The sequence below is a fragment of the Nansenia antarctica genome (genome assembly GCF_963989245.1).
Source record: "Nansenia antarctica genome assembly, chromosome: 9".
Taxonomy (NCBI): domain Eukaryota; kingdom Metazoa; phylum Chordata; class Actinopteri; order Argentiniformes; family Microstomatidae; genus Nansenia; species Nansenia antarctica.
The window spans coordinates 30,002,645-30,022,987 of NC_137679.1; the positions used below are offsets into that span (position 1 = coordinate 30,002,645).

The 20,343-nt window shown below is 42.3% G+C and overlaps 3 protein-coding genes across 4 annotated transcripts; 1 reads left to right on the forward strand and 2 right to left on the reverse strand.

Annotated features, from left to right (window-relative positions):
* Positions 1–461: 461 nt before the first annotated feature.
* sppl2a (signal peptide peptidase like 2A) lies at positions 462–9,429 on the reverse strand. Of its 2 annotated transcripts, XM_080539039.1 has the most exons (17): positions 9,246–9,429; positions 8,721–8,831; positions 8,300–8,482; positions 7,393–7,482; positions 7,130–7,263; positions 6,819–6,976; positions 6,617–6,713; positions 6,120–6,221; positions 5,275–5,356; positions 5,100–5,174; positions 4,888–4,944; positions 4,668–4,721; positions 2,455–2,554; positions 2,209–2,289; positions 1,848–2,008; positions 1,486–1,519; positions 462–617 (listed from the first exon to the last, which is right to left on the reverse strand). In XM_080539039.1, the coding sequence occupies exons 1-17, from the start codon at positions 9,297–9,299 to the stop codon at positions 577–579; spliced, it is 1,614 nt and encodes a 537-aa protein (XP_080395165.1). In that variant the 5' UTR covers positions 9,300–9,429; the 3' UTR covers positions 462–576. The 2 variants fall into 2 exon arrangements, with proteins under 2 accessions (XP_080395165.1, XP_080395166.1); XM_080539040.1 differs by lacking the exon at positions 1,486–1,519.
* A 950-nt stretch (positions 9,430–10,379) lies between these two features.
* Positions 10,380–14,063, reverse strand: LOC308165168 (CDC42 small effector protein 2-like). The gene is made up of 5 exons (XM_080539289.1): positions 14,019–14,063; positions 12,334–12,569; positions 11,812–11,913; positions 11,191–11,266; positions 10,380–11,065 (listed from the first exon to the last, which is right to left on the reverse strand). Exons 2-4 carry the CDS (start codon positions 12,385–12,387, stop codon positions 11,195–11,197), a joined length of 228 nt encoding a protein of 75 aa, XP_080395415.1. The 5' UTR covers positions 12,388–12,569; positions 14,019–14,063; the 3' UTR covers positions 10,380–11,065; positions 11,191–11,194.
* A 2,937-nt stretch (positions 14,064–17,000) lies between these two features.
* mibp2 (muscle-specific beta 1 integrin binding protein 2) lies at positions 17,001–19,836 on the forward strand. Its single transcript, XM_080538926.1, has 8 exons — positions 17,001–17,202; positions 17,884–17,974; positions 18,232–18,280; positions 18,486–18,672; positions 18,779–18,850; positions 18,931–19,037; positions 19,152–19,246; positions 19,564–19,836. Exons 1-7 carry the CDS (start codon positions 17,177–17,179, stop codon positions 19,235–19,237), a joined length of 618 nt encoding a protein of 205 aa, XP_080395052.1. The 5' UTR covers positions 17,001–17,176; the 3' UTR covers positions 19,238–19,246; positions 19,564–19,836.
* Positions 19,837–20,343: the final 507 nt, after the last annotated feature.

Sequence of the window (20,343 nt, forward strand, 5' to 3'; positions counted from 1 at the left end):
CAATAACAACGCACACTCCAAACTGAGATCAGGTGTTTTTTTAAGGCAATGAAAGCAATTGTGAAGATAATTATTTTCAATCATACAAACAAAGTTATACAGAGGAAAGAAAAACCAGTACAGTATTTATCAAAAGATATCTTTACCTACAGTTTTACTCTGAATTTAACCACCCACCCTACGCCCCCTCCCCCCCAAAAAATAACTGCCAAGATGAGTATTAAAGTGCTTTCTCTATCAGTTGTGTCTGTCACCAAGGCAACACGTTTAGGCATTATTATGGTTCCTCTACCCTTCAGCCATTCATGGTTTCATCACCCTGCATTTACAGGCACAAGCAAGCTTTCCAAATAAACCATCTGTAGGTCCAATCTTCAGAGACCACAAAATCTACAACCACCATGATCCCAACTTCGCCCCAACCTTGCTGCCCCCCCACCCACCCACCCAATTACATTCCCACATGGTGTACAAATCCTAATCGATCTGTAAAGTAAATATTTCCCATGCATTGAGTCAATGCTAAATTTTTGACAGTAAAAAAATCACAATTGGCTTCTTGTTCATCAACTGAAGTCAGCATTTCCCTCCCCCACTGGCATAGTCAGCTGCTCCATCTAGGAGATGGAGAGAAAAGGAGAGTGTGAGAACAGTAGATGCATGGAGCGGTTCATCGAACCGTTATTACAGACTTGACATGTGTCTCGTTTCCTGAGAAGGCCATGACAGCTATGATGATGATGACATGTCCATATATTCTGCTATATCAGTCATACTACAGTAATATCCGTAATTATTATATAATGTGATGCCCTAAAGGCAGCAGAAATAGCCTAGCAATAATAGGGAGGACTTCACACAGACAACACAAGCACAACATAAATAGCACAGTACGATACGCTCCACAGCTCCCCACTAGGTTTACACCAAGCAACTCAGCATGCAGATGGCTGCATGGATGGGAGGACATCTCATGGAAAGTAGTTATGAGAGGATTTACTGAAGGAACACACAACTGGCAGCAAACAAGGACAAAAAAGCACAAACATTTTAGCTTGGCAAAAGCATGAACACGATGTTCAATGGGCTGAACAGTGAAAACTGTGGTTGGTATACCCGACATTACCAGCCCTATGGTGCCATCTAGTGGCCATTATGAGTATCTAAACCCTGAATAAAAATGTTGCTGATTTGAAGGGTGATTTCGAAATTGATTTCAAAATGTTGCTGATTTAAATTCTCCTAAATGTACGTGTATAAAGATGAGATTACACAAAGGGGGGCTTTGATACCTTTGAGGTTTGCTTACGACCTTGGAAGTCTAAAATCAAATGACAATTACCTATATATATATATTACAAAATAAAAATGAAAGACCCCAAAAAAGAAAATATAATGCTCTAGACAACACATGATAGATGAAGGGGAAGATGCATGTAGTGGTGTTTCTAGTCATGTCTGGGTTTCAGAGGTTTAAGAGCAGACCTGGCAGTAAAGGCTCCCTGGATGAGTCCAACACCTGATGGAGATGAAGTCATGTCATCATTACATCCCAGACAGACACAGACACACCTGGGTTGAAATGTATCTGAAATACGTTTTATATACTGAAGAGTGTTAGATTGAGCCTGTCTGGAGTACCAGGTGGGCAAGGTTTGTATTATCTATTTCATTCCTTCCATGGTTCCTTTTAACAACACAAACTCAATCAAGCACAGCTAAAGTATTTCAAACGCTTTCAAATACTACTAGAAAACCCAGGTCAGACACACAGACACACTGCAGCCTGGTGTAATTGAACCCAAATGGCCCATTGAATTGAACCCGTGGTGCCCCCCCCTTCTCACCTCATACGTGGTCCCAGCCCAGAACTGCCTCATCTCCCTCCTCCTCCAGGCCACCAAGGTAGAGGAAAGCAGGGTGAATGGGACCAGGTACAGCAGCGCTGGCTGGCCCATCTTAGTCACCAGCATCACTGCAAACGTCACCACCATGCCACATAGGTAGGCTATAGACAGAGAGACAGAGACAGAGACAGAGACAGAGACAGAGAGAGAGAGAGAGAGAAAGGAGTGTGTGTGTGTGTGTGTGTGTGGGGGGGGGGGGGGTCAGGACCAGAGATCTTCACAAAGAACTGCAGTGGTGATGATAGTGAGTTATATTAATTTATTTCAGTAATAATGACAGTTTGGCTGAGCTGTAAGTTACCTATGCAGCAGGAGACAAAGTAGATCTTCTTGGGGCTGTTGACCCACACATCAAACCTGCTGCAATAGGCCACCAGGAGACCTGTTGGACCAATCAGAAAGCAAAACACACAGAGTACCTGGAGCACAGTAAATCTCTGGGAGTATCTAAACAGTGTGGGTATTTTCCTTTCCATTCATTCATCCTGTGCAATATGGATGATGCAGCTGTGGAGCTGGAGGTCATGCTGCTGAGGCATTAGCTCACCTGGTACAATGATGTCTCCATAGCCCAGGATGGAGAACTGCATCACACACAGGTTCTGAGCCTGCGCTGAGAACCGCGGCACGCGCATCACTACCGGCAGCTAGAGGTAGACCACAGACAGGTTATGGTCAACTCATGGTTAACAAGCATTCAACTAACTTTCCACTAACAGTCACTGAAACACAGAGGAGAGATGTGCTTGATCTGAAGCTACTGTAACAACTCAGGACTGGAAAAAAAAACATACAGTGGGGGAAATAAGTATTCAACACCAACAGTTTTTTTTAATTCAACATAATTCTATTGCAGCTATTCACAGGAAATGTAGACCAGACAATGGTATTAACTCAATAAAACTACACAGTTAAAGAAATTCTAGCACTGCAATCCATAACAAAGTTATGTGCAATAAAGGGGAATGACACAGGAAAGAAGTATTGAACACGCTTACTGAAATGTATTTAATATTTGGTGGAGAAGTCTTTGTTTCCAATGACAGCTTCAAGATGCTTCCTGTACGATCCCTCAGTGTTCAGGTGGGATTTTGTCCCATTCTTCAACAGACAGTCTTTAAATCTTGTGAATCTTGATCTTAAGTAATGGAGTCTTCCGGGTGATCGCGAATGGAGACTGTGGCGGTGGAGTACATTTCCTATTGTTTTCTTTGTGACAACGGTACCCGCGGCCGGTTGATGGTCGAGTGATGTTCCTTCCATTTGCAGATAATAGAATAGAATAGAATAGAAATAGAAATCGGACCTTGATGGTCTTTTAATGGCCACACACGGCAGTTTTACACTCTGATCACACACATGCAAGTTTTAGGTGAACACACACACAAACACAAGCACATGCACTATCTTCGGCGGGTCGCCAGGTGGAAATTGTCCTCTGACTTTGTAACCCATCCGGGCTGCCATTCCTCCACTGGCAGCCAGGGGCAGCGGTCGCCCTTTTGGCGCGGCTTGAACTGACGCCCGGCGCCCCGGGGACCAAGTAGCGTTCTTCACCATCGTGGTCAGGGACGGGTGTTCACTTTGGCATGTCTTTCCATGTGGGGTGAAGGAGACCCCTAGTGGACATGGGGGGAACATGCCAACCCCAAGCCACATATATGTGCCACGGCAACCAGGCTTTCACCCTTTTTGGACTCCCATCCAGGTTACTAACCAGGCCCAGCCCTGCTTAGCTTCTGAGATCTGACGAGATCAGGCTTGACAAGGTGGTACGGCCGCACGTAATGGCCCCAATGGTGCTTATAGGAACATTTAGGAGTTGAGAAATCAGTCTGTAACCGGTGACATTACTATGCTGCTCAACAATGTTGTTGCGACGGTCTTAGGTGAGCTCTTTGCCTCTACCTGTCATGATATGTTTGTTGCAGGAGAGCTTGGTGACAAATTATTTGTTTACTTGCATTCAGAGGTGTGAAACCCTTTTTCAAAGAGTGGAAGTACTTACCCTCCAACATGCACTAACCCAGCTGATTCTAATTAGCACAGGTAGGAGAACTCATTAGTGGCATAAGGTGGTTTAGTCTTAAGTATTAATTTTCCTGTGTCATTCCACTTTATTGCACATAGATTTTTTACGGATTGGAATGTTACAATTTATTTAGCTGTGTAGTTTTATTCAGTTAATACCAATGTCTGGTCTAAAGTTCATGTGAATAGCTGCAATGGAAATATGTTGAATGAAAAAACTGTTGATGTGTTGAATACTTATTTCCCCTACTGTAGATGCCAACTTGCAAGATTAAAAGCAATGGTCTTTGTTAATGCCACGAGACCAACATAGAAGCAATTAGTTCACAAAATCAACCACAAATCCCAATATTTCATTATGTGAAAAGCTCTGATTGACACTCATGATTAACACTCTATAGCTTGATGTGTTGATTACTGAGATGGCATTACACATGATGATTATCATATGATGAATCAGATACTAATAACGAGTATGATAGCTGACCATGTGATTGACTGTGTGCAGTCCAGATACCAGTTCCCTCATGTAAGTACACATGAGCTGTCCAAAAACGTAGAAATGGTTTCCTTTGTTTACCGCTTTGAGTATTGAGATGCCCCCCCCACCCCAGAGCCACATCTATAGTGGACTCTGGTCAGTCCCCCCCCCCCCCCCCCCTCCACCCCACCCACAGGTGTAGCGTGTAGAGAGGGAGCTGACAGGCGAGAGGGTGAAGCAGGCCTTACTTTCTCATAGGCAGTCGAGGGTTCAGCTGGGACCGTCAGAATGTTACCCTGCGTCTACGACAAGAGCCCACCCCACCAACGCACAGTCAGTCAGTCAGTTAGGAAATCAACACTGGCAACACCACACAGCAGATCAGGTCAGCCTGATTTGTTAATAAAGCCGGGAACAAATCAACAGGAACGCAAGCTTGGACAGACGGTATGAGAGGCGTGGAGTTACCTTTTCTCCAACTGCGTCCGGGCCCAAGGCCACCTGCACCATGATGCTCTCTCCGTTCTGTATGAGAATACGTGGTCATGATAACAACGTCTAGTAAAACCATTACCCAGTGAGGTGTATCATTATTATTATTATTATTATCATGAGGTACATGAGGTAAATCTAAGATGCAATGGATTAGGAGAAGCGTACAGGTGGCAGGTATGACTCACCGGAGTGAAGAAGGGAGTGATGAAGACGAAAAACACATCGTATAGCAGCAGAAGGCTCAGCAAAATCACACAAATCTAAAAGAGAGAGGGGGGGGGGGGGCACAGGTGAGAACCATGTCAGCAGCAGATGTCTCTGGGTCAGAGGTCAGAGTTCAGAGGTCACTGCAACCAGCACCTTGTAGTTGGAGAGTGTGATGGTCTTCATGAAGTTCAGACAGAACGCTATGCCCAGGAGATCCTGCAGGACCCAGATCCATCTAGTAGTACAAACAAACAAAAGAAGTACAAACATAATATTTACATACACACTACACAGTTATGTGCCAAACTCGAGTCAAACTTCACAACCAACATATTTTGAGGCCTCATCTGCTTTGCTTTACCAAAACATTTGCTTTACAGTTTAATCAGAAACATCAAGATCTGAAAGTTATGGTGAGGGAAGTGAAACCAGCTTCTCTAGAATAGAACTCGTCATTACCAATCATGCTTTGCTAATGGAAAACTTTCAAAACTGATCAGCTGATAGTGGTGTACTTCTGTAAAACACCTTTTGTTTTAGGAACCTACTTATATGTCTGCTGCACTAAGGAAGAACCTAGTCATATCTGTACTACTCTAAAAACACTCGCTGGCCAGTAAGAATACACATGCCCACAATGACCTTCCGCTGTTCTTTGGACACTACGCATGTTTCTATTTTTAAGTATTCAGTCAGACTCAAGCAGTCATAGTCAATGAGCCATAACAGTAATGCTGAATGGGACAGACTACTCAATCTTACACCAACAATAACCCTCCTCTGCTGATGACGTCCATGTTGAAAACCTCCAGCCTGTTTCCTCCCAGAACCACTTCCTGTCTTACCACCCACTACATTCCCCAGAAAGCGGGGGGTGCTGGAGACAACAGGGAGAGTGTGTGAGTGAGAGAGGATACGGGTAGGTGTGTGTGTGTGTGTGTGTGTGTGTGTGTGTGTGTGTGTGTGTGTGTGTGCGCACATGGGTTAGTAGACAGTACCTGTCCTCATTCCTGTAGACACCCCAGACCACAGCTGTGGTGATGCACACAGCAGCCAGCAGCAGAGACCTCACAGACAGATCCCTGTTCAGGACAGAGAAACTAAAAGAAGACAAAACACAGACACACACACAGACACACACAGACAGACAGACACAGACACAGAGACACACACAGAGACACACACACAGAGACACACACACAGAGACACACACACACGGGGGAGAGAGAGAGAGATAGAAATTAAGAGAGAGAACCAGACACCCACAGATGGGTCAGGTCTGTCTGCTCCAGTATGACTCACAGAGACACACGTGAAATTAGAGTTTACAGCAGACTTTGGTGTTTGTGTGATTCACTTGACAACTCACTAAGATTCCACACGACCACATGTCACAGCGAAGGGTAGATATGTTGTTCGGGAAGGAGCCGGGGACAGATGTCTGTGGTGTCATGGTATGTTTGAGTGTACAGAGAGTGGGGGAGGAAGCTCATACCTCAGTGTGCCACACCCTATCCTGTCCATCACCGCATCCAGACAGCTGAACAGTGCCGTGGCAGACGCAAGGCAGAAGATGGCGATGATCACGTACACTGGACAACACACACACAATAAATCAAAAAGTGTTACAACAACACACCTTCATTTATTGCTTTATTTTAGGGCATCTGAGAGCAGACACTTTTGGACACACTCACCGAGCCACCTGTAGAAGAAATACATGAGGACGAGCATCACACACATCAGACCCACGAAGATGACGACTTTGAGAGGAGAGTACAGCGACAGGTCTCCGCTGTCAGACTTCTCCTCCTCTCCTCCACCACCTGAAGACGGACCCGTACTCAGCCTCTCTCTGTCATAAACACAGAAACACACAGAAACACACAGACACAGACACAGACCCAGACACACACACACACACACACACACACACAGGTGTTTCCTTTCATGAAAGGTTACCTTTCAATTTAAAAGCTATTGAGGTTGTGAGGAACCTGAGACATACTTTTCACACGCCCCGCTCCAGTAGCCTCCCAAGGCAACGGTGGAGACTCCAATCAGCAGCATGACCACAATACTGGCATCAAACTTGGCGGGAGGCGGGGCATACAGCTTTACCTGCATGACTTCACCAAACACCTGAGGCGAAAGATACAACACATACCTGAGTGACAGGTGCACAGCACACTTAAGGTACTCCAAAACTTTGAAATCAGGTCATACACCAGATGAGTGAGTGAAACCAGATGACTGAGTGAAATAGCTGACCAGCTGTGCATCCTGGAAGTCCACATATCTCATGAGAGCCAGGGGAATCTGGACCTTTCCGATCTCCGTCTTATTGGCTGTTGGGGGACTCTGAGGAACCAATCAAATTAGTCAAACTGCTGATCTAACATTTGTTCAGTTTGGTGTTAGACTAGTTATTGCACATGCATTACAACTTCAAGGTAAAAAGAAAAAAGAAATTGGAGACTCCACATTTGATTAAATCAAAGATTTCACATCCATCTAATATCCCTATATCCCTCCTATGAAGACCTTTCAGAGTTGTGATAAGGCACACCATTTACACTCACTCAACACTTTATTAGGAACACTATAGGCCTAATAATACTGGCCTAATACACCCTTTGCTCTCAAAACAGCCTCAATTCTTTGTGGCATTGATTGATTCCATAAGATGTTGAAAACATTCCTTTGAGACTCTGGTCCGTGATGACATGATTGCATCACGCAATTCCTGCATTGACAGATTTTTCAGGTGCGGTTTCAAGCTGTGTCCCGTTCTACCACGTCCCAAAGGTGTTCTATGGGATTCAATCCAGTGACAGTGAACTCATTGTCATGTTCATGAAACCAGTTTGAGACGACTTTTGTTTTGTGACATGGTGCATTATTATGCAGGAAGTAGCCATTAGAAGATGGGTATATTGAGGTCATTAAGGGTTGCAAATAGTCAGCAACAATACTCAAATAGGCTGTGGCATTCAAGCGATGATTGATTGGTATTAACAGGCCCAAAGAATTGCCAAGAAAACATTCCCCACACCATTACACCACATGAATGAACAGGTGTACAGGTGTACAGGTGTTCCTAATAAAGTGTTTGTACTACCCAAAGCATAAAGCATACACTACCCAAAGAATCAAATATCAGAATCAGATATCCTACCATAGAGTCAGTGCTGGCGATGAGTAGAGCAGCAGCCCCAAGGTCCTGGGCAACCTGAGCTTTCTGGCTGAAATCACACATCCCTCTCATCACCACCACCGCCTTATCCTTGACCATGGCTGGGCTGACCCCTGAGGCATTGCACAGATGGGTGGATGCCAGGTTCACTAGCGAGTACTCCACCTAACAGGACAGGACAGCAATGTGATCTGGGGAACATCATGCCCATAGCACTGACTCAAGGTAGACGTTACCATTAACAACAGGTTTAGGATCAGATAACCTTAGACGTTTACATTGAAGGATGGACTGTATTGAAGTCAATAGTTGGGGCAACTTTTTTTCACTTAATTAAAGTGGGTAAACATCTCACAGGTGCTATGGTACAAATAAAATAAACCACAGGTGAACTAAAACTTACAGCAGTTCCAAGAGAGTCTGACAGATTGCTCCATGCAGCATTATACACAAGGCAGTATTCCTTCTCTGTAGATTCATTTGAAACGTGCAAAATTGCCTCTTGACAATGTATCTGTGGAAAAAATATGTATTACAATCATAGCCTACATGTCAAAAGCCAAGTGTGGAGGTAGGGGAGACAGAGGCTTTCAAGTTCGTTCTGAGACTGATTAGCTGACCTGTAAGTACAGTATTTGCTAGTAGTACTACGACTGGGAAAACTCGGGTATTTCCAATGCAGTTTTATTTCCTGGTAAAATTACGATGCTAGCTGGCAAGCTAGTGAACTAGTTGGCTATTTTACATGATACAACAGAAACGACTATTGGATAATAAATGTTTACATGACGTTAGAAACATTAATCTGACCATTATATTAGTTGGGACTGGCCAACTATATTTCAGAGCTAGTAACATGCTCTCTCCAGTCCTGGCATCTAGCAACATACTACAGTAGGAAGCTAAACTGGCTAGCTGTTCTTCTTACCTTCGATGACAAGAGAATTATTGATAAGACAATAATCACAGCAGTTTTTGCCATATCGAAAACATTCGAGGTTTTCTAAATTCCGTTTATGTTCATAAGTAAACAACGATAATTAGTTATAATCTCTGTTTTGCCAGAACACAAGATCTAGCAATATCGCATTCTAATTTCTGTTGTCAAACAGTCACTTTACTTCCTGTTACGTCGCTTGTATCTGAATCTTGTGACATCCCTACCTCAATAGAAACGGAAGCAAAAATAATAATCCGACTACGTAATCTGACTAGTCTGGGTCCTGGACACAACTCCTACATGTGTTGAGATAAAACTAAATCTGGACATCTGGGGTCAACGTCACAGACAGCCTATTCCAAGGGCCAACTTCCCCAATGGGAGGGTCAAGGAAACCATATCCGTAATCATCAGTGATAGTGTGACAGCAGAGGCTCTTCACAAGACCAGCTGAGTGAGACATCCATACAGTAGTCATAAAACACATGTAGGGCTGAAAATATATTTTTTTAAAAATAAAATAAAAAGCTTTTGCTTAATGTCACTGTGGCAAGCCCTACCTCAAGCACCTTAGCTTGCTTATGTATTCATTGATTGATTCGTCATGTTTATTATTTTTTGATATCTTTAAACAGCCATTACCACCTGTGAAAATAAGTTGGTATGATAGAGTATGGTAGAAGGACAGTAGACAAGAAGCTACAAGTTAAAATGGACAAGATAAGAAAAAGGACTGATACGAAACCAAAGGACTCTCAAAGACTAAATCTGTGCTCAGAAACTGTGCAGACTTTAAATCTCTTGATTTTTTACTGCTACATTTTCATACAGTGCTGAAAATAACACTTTCAGAAACAAACATTTTCTAGTTCTAATCATCATAGGCATACATCAATGGTTCTAAACTACAAAGGCCTACCTCATATTTTGTTCTCAATAAAGCATTTATTAATACTCAATTACCAACTTGATAGTTGCAGCCTCCTATACTGTACTGCAAAAAGAGAGCATATGACAGTTTCAGATGCTTCAGATACAGATGCTTCAGATACAGATCACAAAACTCACATATACAGCTAAAACATCAAAGCTGGCAAGGAATCAATCTCAAAGACTGTTAAGAACATCGTTGTTTTTTTATTAAGATTCTAACAAGGAATAAACTACTTGTTACTACTATGTATAAAAAATACATTGTTGAAATCAATGCTTTTGAGTGTGTACAAGAGACGAAACGGTCCAGTGTGCCCTACTACATATTTCAAGTTTATTTGAATGAAAAACAGCATACTTTAAACCTGAAGGCAACTCCCATTGAATCAGGAGGTTTTTTTTCAGAATAAAACAAAATGAATATTGGCGTGTGGCCTCTTAATATAGCCTATCGTTTAAAAAGTCTATGCTCTAAGATTTCAGAATGAACCAGATACTTCTATAATATGTCTCAGATCTCCAGAGTGGCCAGCCACCACATGAAGGGTCATGTTTCCACCAATCAGATAATAAATACAGGCATGCACACAGGGCCTAAAAAAAACAGCAAACACTCACATTTTTCAACTTTTTTCCTCACTAAAACAAGCATACATTTGACAGAGATCGTGATCGGTACTAACCCCTCCCATCTACTCTTTACAGTGCAACAGCATGGCAGACAATGGAAAGCAGTGCTTTAATGGAATTATATACAGGTTTCCTGGAAAAGCAGTGGTTTCATATTTTGGTCCTTAGTCCACTTAGGACAGAACTGCTTTTAAAATGCCTCTTCAAATCAACAGCAGTAGTTTTGCACAGGCTTCAGTGATTGACTGCAGGGAAAAAAACATGACAGATTAAGTTTAGTCTCCTTGTAGATCTACATGTGGAATGAGCTAGGCGATGTTGTGTTTAGTAGACGTCACAGTTGGATATTTCAGTGCCATTTATATTTCACCTTGTTATAACTGAGAGCCCTCAGAACCGTGTCCATAGCCACCTTTAGATTTCATCTGGGACTGAACAGTGTCGACCTACAAACACAGAGATACAGACATTTAAACCTTGAAAGGCAAACTGTTTTGCTTGTAGTTTGCCTAAAACCAAAACCACCCACTTTGTCTGACCGCAGCAGAGCAATGGATTCCGTTAATGCATCATGGAAAAGTTTGTACAGTAGGCCTATTTGGAATATTCCAATACATTCTGTGTGCCAGTGTGGGCTATTAGAGACAACCTAAGGTTGAAAAAGCTTGAATCCTCCCCCAACCAACTAAGAATTTACTTGGACACTACATATTCAAATATCTTTTATTCTGGTATTAACTTAACATAACTTATTTTATCATTATCGTTAAGCCAACCATCATCATGTAACAGTATTCGCACTGTTGTACAGTATGTATGCTTGCGTTTTGTGTCCCAATTTGCACAGCCAACCCAGTATATTTGCCCTTTGTGGGATAATCTAGTATTCTGTTTTGTGGCTGATTGAGCTCTTAACTTTAAGGGCACATTGTAATGTCACTCTCTCTGCGTAGGTGAGGTGCGTCTAAGGTGAGGATAGGGCAATACGTACCGACCCCAGTCCCATGCCCATGTCCCCTGACCCCACATGTGTGGTGTGAACAAAGTTTGTAGGCTCCCCAATCATGGAGCGATCTATTCGTCGCCGCCTCTTCTGTAATGCAAAGAGATCCAACTGTTAAAATAGACAAAGAAGTTGACTGTATGCATGCACTACATAGTAGTAATCACTAAGACACTGTTCCATTTCAGTCAGTAGCTCCTTCCCCTAGCCCTTTGGGATTGACAGACCTAAGAGGACCAGACAAGTGTAGGCAATATTGTACTGGCTCCAAGTGTAGCATTGCTTTCATCCATTTGCTCTTTTCAGACAGTGATCACTGGAAGGGGAGTAGGGAGTAGGGACAGACTGATATAGAACCTTGGTGATTAACTGTCTGTATGCTGATACTGAAACAATTGTCTTGCTAATACCAAAACCAATTTCACAGCATTTGACCGCCAGGTGGACAGATTCGAGATGACATAATAAACAGTGTGGTGACAGAAGAGCCCGTCTGAGGAGTGTACTCACAGGCTGAGGCTGCTCTGCGTAGCAGCAGCTGAAACAAACCCAGAACTCAGTCATGCTGACGCTGAGGCCACAGCAGCTTCCTCCTTGAGCTCACTCCTCTCTCTCTCTCTGTCTGTCTTCCTGCTTGCCCCAATAGGGATGCCACAAACATACGGCGGAAGTCGATTGCAGACATGCACCAGCCGCAGGTTTCTCTGAAAACACCCAATACAGACGGGACCTCGGGCAGCTCACTCCTGTGGACAAAGTTCAGTGGAGAGTTAACCTATCTGGTTAAGCATGATTACCATTAGCTACCACTATTATCTTTAAAAATCTGGTGAAATGTGGTAATGTCAGATTGGGTGACCTAGTGCTAGCCCGTCATGTCACAGTGCCAGGTACTGTTGTGTGAGGACACACAGCTAGTGAGACTAACCACCTTCTCCAGGGGAAAGAACCTGAGCAGAGTACCTCAACAGACCCTGCTGAACAAGCTGTGTAGTAGGAAGAGTCAAATTCCCCTGTTAATGTCATCCAACAAAACTTACCACAAATGTCATACTAACAGCCTATACAATACACGTGAGAAGGAAACCAGATTGTAATTGAAGGGAATCAATAGACAACAGCATTTTCAGATGAATGTGTAATAGTAGTGCACAATCTGAAACTCGACCCCTTTGTAAATGTACACAGCAAACCCAGATGGGCAGAAAAGCCGTTTCTCATATTTTCATTTAAATGTTTTTATGCTGTCACTAATAGTTGACTTGTATAGAAATGTTTCTATGGAAATGTTATCCACAGAGGAGAATCATGAGGCGACTCCAGACAACCTCTCATTGTGTTTCATGGGGACAAGACACATCTCTGATTTGTTGTCTGACACTCACATGACTTACAAAACTACCCTGAGTAGTGAGAGTGACCTCGCCCTGCAAAGATGGTAGTCTAGTTGTGATGTTATATTAGTCAAGGAGCAAGCATAGGTAGGTACTGTGCTGTCAGGATCATTTCAGTTAACATGCCTTCAGCTACTGTTTTGAGTAGCTTGCCTAGTGCATAACAAGATAACAGTTTGAGACCAGGGCTCCATTAGCGGAAAAAAGTAAAACTCTGCTGATTGAAAAATATAGCCTTGAGCCACCTATTATAGTCTACAAACATGTATAGGCCTAACTTGGTTACGATTAGGTTATATGTTAATGAGTTGCTAAAAAATACAATGCCTCTGTGATGATCTAGTGATCTTAATGAAAATCCAAAGAGAATTTAGAACTATAGATTAACTAGATGGGACTGAATATGTGCTGGCTGTTTACAAACAGTCGACGAATCTGCTAGAGGGGTCAATCAGTTGAATCATTCAGATATCTTCTCTTGTGTATTCAAATCCAAAGTGTTCATTGCATTAACTCAGGTAGAATAATGACATATGACTCCTGTCACGAAAGTCGGAGCGCAGAGGCCAGAGGACTGAAGCAGGAAGAAGCGAGGTTGTCTTGCTGCTACTTGTGGTTACAAGATTGAACTGACAGCTATGTAGCACAGCTAGCTTGTACTAGACTAACGTTACACCTACTTTCAAAACCGAAACAAGGACCAACTATACAAACGAAATATACATCTGTCACTGAAATGGCTTTGGCAATGTTTACAAGCTATCGATATATTTGGTATTTGTAAAGTAAAAAGACACCTACCTGTTGGCTAACTTCCCGAAGTTGCGAACAAGAGAAAGCTCTTCCTGCTTCTTGGCGCAATGGTTGCTGGGACAAGATATACAGAACTGTGATTGCATAAGAGCCGAAATATATGGTGCAATTTAGGCCTGAAAGAGTAAGATTTAAAATTATCAACAATATTTATACTCTAATGATGCACAACCGATTTCGAACTGATTTTGCCTGAATTTGGCAAATAAAAGTAAGTTCTCTGACTCGAGGTGCACTGCTCTACCATGTCCAGCAGAGGACAATCAAACTTATAAAATCATATGATGGCTTGGGCCAGAACAAAATGTACGATATATTTCTACATTCAGCATTTCAGTATCATGACTCATTCTACCCCACTGAATACAAAGTGTATATAATGTATTCCAATTGAAGTAATTCTGTGGGATGTTTGGGTTATGGTTTCCCTAGACTCATGGTGCCTATTCCATTCATTCAAGTTCATTGGATAAATTCTCCAAGTAAATAAAAAAAGTAGGATTACTTGGTGTTAACCAACCCTGATTGAATAGTTAAAAACAATTACTTTACTAACACATGATATCTGTACATTATATATGGATTATATTTAGTAACTTAAAAACCTGGAGCACATTGTATTTTCTCATCAAATCAGACATTACCTGGGACCTCCCCCAAAAAATTGTATTGTTTTGTATAGTGTAGGATTGCATGACGATTGTATGGCTGTAGTTTTTTCCATTAATTCAAACATGTGCATGTGGCGAGAGTGTCTAGTAACAAACAAGATGCCCATGAGGAATAACAAACATTAGCAAATGAGTAAATTAGATGAAATGTTAAGAATGTTGATTGACACTAATATGATTATTCAAAGCAAAGGGCCATTGTAAACCTCTGAAACTTGGGTTCTGACTGGTGCTACATGTTTGGCTCTAAAGTGCACAGAGAACTTAACTGAGGAGCCTGATAAATGACACAGCCACAACACCACGTTCCAAACCTGAACCCGGGCCCCAAACTATCTAGCAATTTCATGTTACTCCTATCACTTTGGTAGGAACAAATATTGATTCAAAATGGCAGCTGATTCAGATTCACATGTCTTGCAGGCTTGACCATGGCGTCTGTATCAGTGTCAGCTGGGAAAGAGAGATCATGTGCTTGCCTCGGCCACTGAACTTCCCAGCGCCAGTATTCGCAGTATCGCTGTCCTAGTATTAGAAAACCATACACTCTTATAAAAAAGGTGATACCCAGAACCATAAAGGATTCTAGCTCTCCCCTGGGAACCCTTTGAAGAACCCTTTTGGGTTCCACCCTCTTTCGACAGCAAAAGGGTTATTCAAAGAGTTCTCCCACGGGTATAGTTATAGGTAGCACCTTTTTTCTGCAAGTGTATGGTTTTCTAATACTGGGACAGCCATACTGTGAATAATGGCACTGAGAAGCAAGCACGGACATTCTAGGAAACGGGAGGATAGTGAGACAGAATCCTTTGTTCCAGTTGGTCAGGTGTTGTTATGTGCATGCGGTTAGTAATTGGTGGTGGTGGTGTGTGTGTGTGTGTGTGTGTGTGTGTGTGTGTGTGTGTGTGTGTGTGTGTGTGTGTGTGTGCGTGCGTGCGTGCGTGCGTGTGTGTGTGTGTGTGTGTGTGTGTGTGTGTGTGTGTGTGTGTGTGTGTGTGTGGTTGTGCTGGACCTACTGAGAAGTGTTTTAACTTTGTCACTTTCACCATCATAGAAATTCACCAACAAACCACACCACGCGTGCGCACGCACACACACACACACACACACACACACACACACACACACACACACATACACATACACACACACACACACATACACACACACACACGCACACACACAAACACTCATGTTTTACAACACATTTACTTTTACAATATCTTTAAACAAAAAACTGTTTACAGAGGTTGTTGAAAAGACAATTTTATGAATGTAGAATGAAAAAAAGAGGGGCACTTTACACTCTGCATTTCAATCAAGCCTATATTGAAATGGTGGATGCCAACTTCACAAGCAAATTTCAAACAAGTACTTTTCATTGGATATAGAACAATAAGGGATACTGCCATAGATGGAAGTCACTGGTTAAAACTGGCTTCTATACTTGGCAGCCTCCTCCTCATAGTTGAGGTTCTGAGGGTGCATAAACCCTCAGCTGTAAGTTGTATTTTGGTGTAACCTCAGAAAACTGTGTCACAAATTTGGGAGGGTGGATTCTAAACAAAACAAAAAGAGGTAAACGATAAATATGTTTGCGCAACAACATTATTCATATTAGGGCTACCCAATTAATTTGATACAATATTGTACTGTATCAATGTCTTTTGCAGATAACATTAGTTCCATTGCCCACTCTCAACATGTTAGGTGATACCTAACTTATTCGATTAAGGCTTATCACTCATGCATTGCATAATAATTACATTGTAATAGTAGGCATGTAGATTTGGCTTGAGTTATTGTAATGATACAACCTGCTATGGACTGGATTAGCAATGCATTGGTGCGTGCGACAGATAATTGGCAATAATCTAGGCTATGCTCTACATTTGTCGTACACTTGTTAATATGCCCCATGCATTGTTGAAAAAAACAACAACAACCTCTGCCATAATTAAGCAATCAACAAACTCATGCTTAGTCTTTACAAACTATCTAGACCTAGATCAGCAAAATCAGCTTATCTGAGACGACATGAGGAAATAAGTGGTGGGGAAGATCGAAAAAGGGGTAAACAACAACATAATAACTATTTTTATTTCTTGCAATGAAGTATAATTTTGATGTGGGAGAAGACAGACGGGGGGGAAAGCGGGGGCTGTACATTAAAGCGCTCTCGTGATTGGCTGTCTACTTTGTTTCCGTTGAAGTTGAAGTGTATATAGCCAATCGTATAGCAACAGGGAGTGTATGTACAAGTGAGACTCGCAATCCGGTTCTCTCTTGGTGGAAGACAGCAACGAAGTGACATCGTCCAACTTTCACCCAACTCAACGCAATGGAGCAATCAAGTAGTTGACGTTTACTAACCTTCTCTTTTTAAGCTTTCTTCCGTCTGATCACTGAGTTCTTAAGTGAGCTTTTCTGGTTTATCGACGTTTCTTCGAGTTTTCGAATTTTCACAGTCTAAAGATGAAGTACATTATCGGCATCGGCGGGTGAGTCAAATGAATGGCCATTATACTGTACTAGGCCTCAGGTTGGCACGTGGAATGGGCGCGATGTCAATGAAAACGAAGTCCGCTTGTGCGTTATCTGTCATTATGTCGACAATAACTGTCCTTAATATGTAGACGTAATTTGTACTGTCTGAAAAAAAAAAAGGAAAAAATGTCACGTCATAATTTTTTTCTGTGCGCCTTTCCGTAACATTTAACGAGTGTTGCACTTGACTTTTACTCAATGATGTAACAAAATCACTCTAATGTTGCGTTAGTTCGAAAAGACACTGCCGCCAAAAAAATGTAAACAAGTAGAAGGACAGACAACAACTTGTTAGCCCCTGGTTCTTTTGTTGAGCAGCTCCAAGAAATACGGAGGATATTTTCTCTATTGCACACGTGGTAGTTCGTTAGTACAATAATGTCTTGATGGGTGCTCGTAAAATACAAAAACTGATAAGTGCTCATTAAAGTACAAAAACTGAAAAGTAACGTAATATCATAACAAGCAGCTGGTGCTGGTACGTGATCAAAAGGACTATAGAAAAATATATTATCCTAACAAACTATCTAGGATTGTACTGTTCTGTGTGAACTAGCTAGCACGATACATAAGAGTACAGCGCGTCCGTCTCATTCTCTCACCAACCATATGGTCCGTGTCTTTGTGCTCCGCAGGGTAACTAACGGAGGGAAGACCACCCTCACCAATAAACTGATCAAGAACTTGCCCAACTGCTGTGTTGTACATCAGGATGACTTCTTCAAGGTGAGTTTCAACTGACCTATTGATGTCGTTTTTCTCGTCAATATAGTTACCTTAATACACTTTTGTCTTAGCTTTGATACTGAGTGGATATCATTGCATCGACAGAAGAACATAGTTTTGTTTGTTTTGAAATTAGAAATTAGTGTTTGTCTGTGTGTGGTGGGGAGAAGAGACACAGGGTAGCCATGCCCGATCTGAGTTTCCTATGGGACGCATGTAGAATGTACCTGGGTACATCTCTTCCATGTATGTTTCAGCCCCAAGATCAGATTGAAGTTGGTGAAGATGGCTTTAAGCAGTATGATGGTAAGCCAGGTTCTTTATTGAAGGGGTGTGTTAACGTCTTTGGGAGTGTATGTGCATACACATAACGTGGGCGCCTTATTTAATGGAATCTGCATGCTTAACTAAGACGCCCAAAGTAGCAGTGCATCTCTCCGTTTCTCACTCTCCCATACGTTTCTGCCTCTTCCTTTCCTTCCCTCCCTCCATCCTTGCTCTTTCCTCTTAGTCATTACTGCTTTGGACATGGACGCCATGATGAGTACGATCTACGGGTGGCTGGAGAACCCTGTGAAGTTTGAGAGGTCGCATGGTGTCAACAACACCTTGGATACGGAGATATTCCCGGAGACCGACCATAAGGATGAGGAAACTCACATCCTTATCGTGGAGGGCTTCCTGCTTTACACTTATGAGTGAGGGGCCATAGCATTTTTCTCAGAGCACTGTTAATTCCATTCTTCTAAAGTGTCAGCTGTGATTTTTTTTATTTACTTTTTCGTTTCTCTTGTGTTCTTGTAGACCTTTGATCGACGTGCTGAACCAACGCTATTTTATTTCCATTCCATACGAAGAATGCAAAAAGAGGAGGTGGTAAGTGCGTGTGTGGTGAGCATTTTTTGAGTGGAACGTGTCTCACCTGTTATCTAACCTGTGTGTGATGTCCTTTACAGCTCCAGGAACTACACCGTGCCAGACCCACCAGGTCTGTTCGACGGCCATGTTTGGCCCATGTATGTCAAACACAAGAACATCATGGAGGCGTCAGGATGTGATGTTGGTAAGTGGGGATTGTACTTTGCATATTGTGCATCATTTAGTGTTTTGTTATTAATGTGTAATGCATGGATTTGTAATACCTGAATGACAATCTAAGCTGTGTGTGTCATTACAGTGCAGCTTGATGGAACTAAGTCGAAGGAACAACTGTATAACGCTGTCTATGGAGATGTCCTGAACAACATCCAGAAGTGTCTGTAAACAACAAAGGTACATAACTGATGTTGGATATACCTCTTTGTTGGCATCATATTTGTATTTGGTGCAGATTGTCATCTGCACATTGCACTAAACGTGAATTGGTTTACAAATATTGGATATTTGTCCTAGTGGAAATGAGGCATTATTTAAATGCTGAAGCTACTAAGTAAAGCTCTTTTTGCCTTATAATTGAAATGGTGAGACTTGGAAAAGATCTGCACCTTTACATCAAGTTTAAGGTTATTAGGATACTTGCATGGCAGTAAAGCTGAAATCCATGAGTATTTACAGTGTTAGTGTCTTATTGATTGTGGTTGTATTTACAGGTCAAATGATCGGCTAAGAGAACAGGAGTATATAATCTGCCTGCAGGAGGAAGACCGCCTTGCCGTAACCGTTTCAACCTGGCAGCTCTTTTTAAGCCAGCTGCTGAGACTCTTTTTTTAGTGTAAATTATTCACCACCTGACGGCATTATATGCTGTCATTATTTTATATCCTCCATATTTATTGCTTTGTTATCAAGCCAACACTAGACAGAGTTGACGGAAGAGTTCAGACAAGTTGCACGCGTCAATAAATGATCCTCCTGCGAAACATCTCCTTTTGTGATTAATGTCTGTTTTAACTTCTATAATTCAACTGTATGAGTTAAGGGAGCCTAAATACAAAGGTCTTCCCTCCAGTTAGGCACACAAATGAAGGATAATTCCCCAGTCTATGTTCCAAATATAGATCTTTTGAGGTTTACTTGTTGAGAAGGCTCGCTTCCGCGCCCATCCTTCCATTCATATTGTGAAGGTGTGTGTGGGCGGGTGTGTGGAACTGGCACACACATCCTCAGTCTGCCAGACCAGGACTAAGCCCTCATTATGGTTTTCCCTCCATCATGTTTTCTTTTCATAAGAACGCAGCAGCCTGCGTCAAGCCACCACTAAACACAGGTTTCCTGAGGCATTGCTATCTGTCCCACACGCAACAGTTGGCCAGGATGATAGTAGGGTGTGATCATGACACTCAACCCCTATGACTTGAGTGATTCAGCTGAAACTGCTGCTGCTTTTTCCTCTGAACTCACACACTTTGTTTATGTCTGTCCTAGTTATC

What these genes read in the sequence shown, in the direction of transcription:
- mibp2 (XM_080538926.1), top strand. Translation starts at nt 17,177, where the DNA reads ATGAAGTACATTATCGGCATCGGCGG. An exon ending in TACATTATCGGCATCGGCGG is followed by an intron (nt 17,203 to 17,883) that starts GTGAGTCAAATG and finishes TGTGCTCCGCAG; the next exon opens with GGTAACTAACGGAGGGAAGA. An exon ending in GGCGTCAGGATGTGATGTTG is followed by an intron (nt 19,038 to 19,151) that starts GTAAGTGGGGAT and finishes GTGTCATTACAG; the next exon opens with TGCAGCTTGATGGAACTAAG.
- LOC308165168 (XM_080539289.1), bottom strand. Translation starts at nt 12,387, where the DNA reads ATGACTGAGTTCTGGGTTTGTTTCAGCTGCTGCTACGCAGAGCAGCCT. An exon ending in ACGCAGAGCAGCCTCAGCCT is followed by an intron (nt 11,914 to 12,333) that starts GTGAGTACACTC and finishes TTTGCATTACAG; the next exon opens with AAGAGGCGGCGACGAATAGA. An exon ending in TGGGCATGGGACTGGGGTCG is followed by an intron (nt 11,267 to 11,811) that starts GTACGTATTGCC and finishes CTGTGTTTGTAG; the next exon opens with GTCGACACTGTTCAGTCCCA.
- sppl2a (XM_080539039.1), bottom strand. Translation starts at nt 9,299, where the DNA reads ATGGCAAAAACTGCTGTGATTATTGTCTTATCAATAATTCTCTTGTCA. An exon ending in CGGACGCAGTTGGAGAAAAG is followed by an intron (nt 4,722 to 4,887) that starts GTAACTCCACGC and finishes CTCTTGTCGTAG; the next exon opens with ACGCAGGGTAACATTCTGAC. An exon ending in CTTTGTCTCCTGCTGCATAG is followed by an intron (nt 2,009 to 2,208) that starts GTAACTTACAGC and finishes CTCTGTCTATAG; the next exon opens with CCTACCTATGTGGCATGGTG.